The sequence below is a fragment of the Scardinius erythrophthalmus genome (genome assembly GCF_964197995.2).
Source record: "Scardinius erythrophthalmus genome assembly, chromosome: 9".
Classification (NCBI taxonomy): Eukaryota; Metazoa; Chordata; class Actinopteri; order Cypriniformes; family Leuciscidae; genus Scardinius; species Scardinius erythrophthalmus.
Window position 1 is genome coordinate 520,001 of NC_138229.1, and position 5,256 is coordinate 525,256.

The window sequence follows — 5,256 nt, forward strand, 5'->3', positions numbered from 1 at the left end:
AAGACACGCTGGAGTTCAGCGATCTTCATTTGAGATTTTCTACTTAAATTAAAGTGTCATTCAGTCGGTCTGTGTTCTGTCACGAGCCGCTTGCGCTGTCTGTGCGACTAAATCTGCGATCAAAATGCAGGCTGATATACAGCAGTGTTTTTAATGTTGATCTAATACAGGGGTCGGGAACCTTTTTTGACCAAAGAGCCATTTTTTCATTTTTGGATAATGCATTTTTCCAAAAGTGCCACAGTAGGAAAAAAAATTGCCTATATATATTATTAAAGTTAATATTAAAGACGTGCTTTTTTCAATAAAAAATTCAACCGTAGTAATTATTATTAATATTATTTAATTATTAATATTATTAACAAATATTCAGCAAACAATAAATAAGTTGGAATATGGAATTAATTCTGCAGGGCTTTCACTGTGAGGTTGAGTACCAAGTGATGAGCATATACCCTTTTGTGTGCGTGTGAGAGAGAATGAATGCACACAGTACTATCTGCTGTGTTTACGTGAATACTCGACTTAGCATTTTGATATATTTCTGTGTTTATTTGGCCGTTTAGGCGCGCAACCGAAGGCAAAGGCTGCTTGTCCGTGTTGCGCTCGGAGCGCGCGCACAGTATCCTGTCAGTTCTCTTTCGCGACTTATCGCGCTTTTAATATTTCTTTTCAATATAAAGCACATCCTGTTCTTTTCTTTCTCATTCATTCATGTTTTGTTTTTAATAACTTTAAACAGAATCGTCAACTGAAATCTGCGCGGATTATCAAAAATACGACACATTTATAGGACATAAAGGGTCTCTGCGGCAAAAGTGAAAGTAGCCTACCAGCGGGTGAAATGTCTCTATGCGCAGCAAAGCACCCGTTTCAATAAAATGTTATATTAAAGTTTATAAAGTCTACTTTTACATTGTTGCTGCTGTTCTAGAATGGTTTTCGCCAGCTTGAATCCCAGTGCAGGAGCTGTAGGTTACCACAGAAACGTAAGCGGTTAGTTGATTGCTGTGGTGACTCGTGACACTCGCGAACAGCACTGAACACGCACTTTTGCCGGTACAACTTTAATATTATTATTATCATAAACTTTTCATTAACTTCAGTAGGCTGTACTACAACAAGGGAATTGTAATTGGTTGCTTTTTCTGCAGAGAGCCGATCTCTGTTGATGTGTTTTAATTGTTTTTCATCGATGGTTTGTTGGTAAAGGGTTAGAGACCTCGCGAGCCACATGATTTTTGCCAAAGAGCCAGATACCCTGACTCACTCACACACTCACTCACACACACACACTCACTCACACACACACACTCACTCTCACACACACACACACTCACACACACACACACTCTCTCTCTCTCTCTCTCTCTCTCTCTCTCTCTCTCTCTCTCACACACACTCACACACACACACACACACACACACACACACACACACACACACACACACACTCACTCACTCACTCACTCACTCACTCACTCACTCACTCACTCACTCACTCACTCACTCACTCACTCACTTACACACACACTTACACACACACTCACTCTCACACACACACACACACACACACACACACACACACACACTCACTCACACTCACTCTCACACACACACACACACACACACACACACACACACACACACACACACACACACACACACACACACACTCACACACACACACACACACACACACACACACACACACACACACACACACACACACACACTCACTCACTCACTCTCTCTCTCACACACACACACTCACACACACACACACACACACACACACACACACACACACACACACTCTCTCTCACACACACACACACACACACACTCTCTCTCTCTCTCTCTCTCTCTCTCACACACACACACTCACACACACACACACACACACACACACACACTCACTCACTCTCACTCTCACTCTCACACACACACACACACACACACACACACACACACACACACACACACACACACTCACACACATAATCCCGCAGGCGTAACGCGTGTGTGTTTCCTCAGGTGTCTCCGCCGTCCCGTGGCCTGCAGGCGTCTGGGATTCGCTCCATCTCTTCTTCTTCTCCTCGACTGCAGAACGCAGTGGTCCACAGGCCGGGTCAGCATGCAGTGCGTCAGGGGTTAGAGGTCATCAGGAGCCGTGACCCCGCGACCCCTGGCTGGAGGAAGAGGAGCCGTGGAGCAGCAGGTACAGATTCTGCTCACACACACACACACACACACACCACACGCTGAGCGCTGCAGCATCACAGCGGTTCACTCCTGCTTCTACATACAGTCAGACCAGTACTGATTCAGACACCTGATATAATTATTGATATTTTCACTAGTGTGATCAGGACACTGTAGTTCATTTCTGTGTGGAGAGCAAAAATAAAGTAAACTGTGACATATTATACCCAAACACTCTTCATACAGAGACTACCTGTGACATTTGTTCAGACTCTTTGAGCTGATCATGTTTTGCTGAAGTGTGTTTTCTTTAATTGCTAATGCTCTTTTTACACACAGACTGAACACAATGAAGCATTGCTTGGTGATTGGTTGAGCTAAACTGGTATTTTGTAATTGTGCAGTTAAATTTAACAGCTGACAGATATTCAACATAATTCATGTGTGAGACAGTCTAACAGAAGGACGGACAAAACCAGTCACATATCAACTGAGTTCTGCTCATATTTCATCACCGTTCTCTAAACTATAGCGAATAAACTGATGATGTGAGAAATGTTGAAGATGTCTGGATACATGTTGGTTTGACTGCATTACTATTTGGGTTTAATTTATTGCCCCGGTCTGAACGGCACCTAATGCTGCTAACCAATCAGACTTCAGGAACCGCCCACAATGCCACAATAACCAATCAGAAGAACAAAAGAAGAATATTTCATCATTTTCCTGATTGACTGTCGCTGTCTGACGGCGACTCCTGCTCCTGTGGGATTCGGTTTCATTCCTTCATGAGTATAAACTCTCTGTTCTCCGGAGGGGAATTGATTTTGAAGGATAAATCTTTAAAGACCCTCTGTGAGGTAATCGAAGGTTTATGATTTTGTCTGTTCGCATTATTTCAACTTGTTTTTAAAATCAAGTTTACCAGCAGAATTGAAGAACTACATTACCCATGATTCTCCTTGTAACACTTTAACAAAGACTTTTAAAATTCCTGTGGGAAAAACACTTCAGGAACCAACGGCGCTGATAAACGTAGATAATTCAAGCAGAAAGGATCGTTCTGTCATTGTTTACTCATTCTGTGTGTGTGTGTGTGTGTGTGTGTGTGTGTGTGTGTGTGTGTGTGTGTGTGTGTGTGTGTGTGTGTGTGTGTGTGTGTGTGTGGCAGGTGTGACGATGGCCTATATGAACCCCAGTTTGTCGGGACACAAGTCGTCGTCAGCGCTGGAGCGACACAGAGAGTTTCTGCTGGACATGATCCCCTCACACACCGTCTCACACACCGCAAACTCCTGGAAGTGAAGCTCGGGACCAGTCTGGGAATCAGGACGTGTGTGTCTGTTCACGATTCAGGACGTGTGTGTCTGTTCACGCCAGAGCGCTGAGACGCTTACACAGGTTTATTCATCCAAGGGCTTTTCACTCTCACGGGTGAGTTTGTACTGAACCGCATCTGAACCAGATCTGAACCAGATCTGAACCGCACCTGAACCGCATCTGAACCAGATCTGAACCAGATCTGAACCGCACCTGAACCGCATCTGAACCGCATCTAAACAAGATCTGAACCGCACCTGAACCAGATCTGAACCGCACCTGAACCAGATCTGAACCGCACCTGAACCAGATCTGAACCGCACCTGAACCGCATCTAAACGAGATCTGAACCGCACCTGAACCAGATCTGAACCGCACCTGAACCGCATCTAAACGAGATCTGAACCGCACCTGAACCAGATCTGAACCGCATCTAAACAAGATCTGAACCGCACCTGAACCAGATCTGAACCGCACCTGAACCAGATCTGAACCGCACCTGAACCAGATCTGAACCGCACCTGAACCGCATCTAAACGAGATCTGAACCGCACCTGAACCAGATCTGAACCGCATCTAAACGAGATCTGAACCGCACCTGAACCGCATCTGAACCGCATCTAAACGAGATCTGAACCGCACCTGAACCAGATCTGAACCGCACCTGAACCAGATCTGAACCGCACCTGAACCACATCTAAACCAGACCTGAACCGCACCTGAACCGGACTGATCAGATCATTTATAAAAGACTCTCAGAACAAGAGGAAAAGACTGAAAACAAACCAAAAACATCGGAACAAACTGATGGATGCAAACGAGCCACTTCACACTGGGTGTGTGTGTGTGTGTTAGATTTCTCTGACTGTTAAATTATATAACTGTGTGTCATTTCAGCTGACGTGTGTGTGTGTGTGTGTGTGTGTGTGTGTGTGTTTGTCGTCACGTTTGACCCGAACACACAATCTGTGATGGTTTGTTTTTAATTTGTATTGTTTTAAGCTGACCTTTCATTGACTCCGTCTGAATTAATTAGTTTCCTTTGATCGAGTCTGTCGAAGTTTTAAACATTTGTCGATATTTTTGCATTATATTGTGTTTCATACAGGTGGATTCTCTATATATAAACATTTGCTTCAAATAGTTTCTGTGGTGATTTCTTTAATAACTGCTTTAATAAAGAGATCATCTGCATCCCTTGATTATCATTTGTTAAAGCATCTGTGTTTATTGGGCTTCGTTTAACTGATGATGATGATGATGATGAAGGCAGAATGCCCAGCTCTGATTGGTTCAACTCTGCACACTAAACCTCATGCATCGTTCCTATTGGCCCGTGAGGATTCAGTTTAAATATTCATGATGTTCCCGCCCACAGAACGGATGATGTCACAGTTTGTTAGATTGATCTTTGTTCCTGTAATAAAAAGTTTAACCCTTTCATCCTCTCAGTGTTTTAATGAAGCCGTGAGTTTTAGTTAATCTTTGAGACCGAGACGAATAAAAGACCGTCTCACACTTTAAGAGCCTCCAATACATGTTACTATCAGGTAACATGTTCATCTCATCAGAATACACAAACACACACTGCCGTTCAAACGTTTTGGATCGGTAAGATTTTTAATGTTTTTAAAAGAAGTCTCTTCTGCTCACCAAGGCTGTGTTTATGTGATTAAATATACAAAAAATACAGTAAAGCAGTGAAATATTAGACATTTATAATGTTACAAA

At 43.3% G+C, this 5,256-nt stretch overlaps 1 protein-coding gene across 4 annotated transcripts in view; it reads left to right on the plus strand.

The window, feature by feature from the left end:
- Positions 1 to 4,967, plus strand: part of LOC308696582 (transcriptional repressor p66-alpha) — a 28,068-nt gene extending 23,101 nt beyond the window's left edge. For all 4 annotated transcript variants that reach the window (XM_081375399.1, XM_081375400.1, XM_081375398.1 and 1 more), the window contains 2 exons: positions 2,038 to 2,221; positions 3,377 to 4,967. In XM_081375399.1, the coding sequence (XP_081231525.1) occupies positions 2,038 to 2,221; positions 3,377 to 3,510 (318 nt within the window). In that variant the 3' untranslated portion in view covers positions 3,511 to 4,967. The remainder of the gene's footprint in view (positions 1 to 2,037; positions 2,222 to 3,376) is intronic.
- Positions 4,968 to 5,256: the final 289 nt, after the last annotated feature.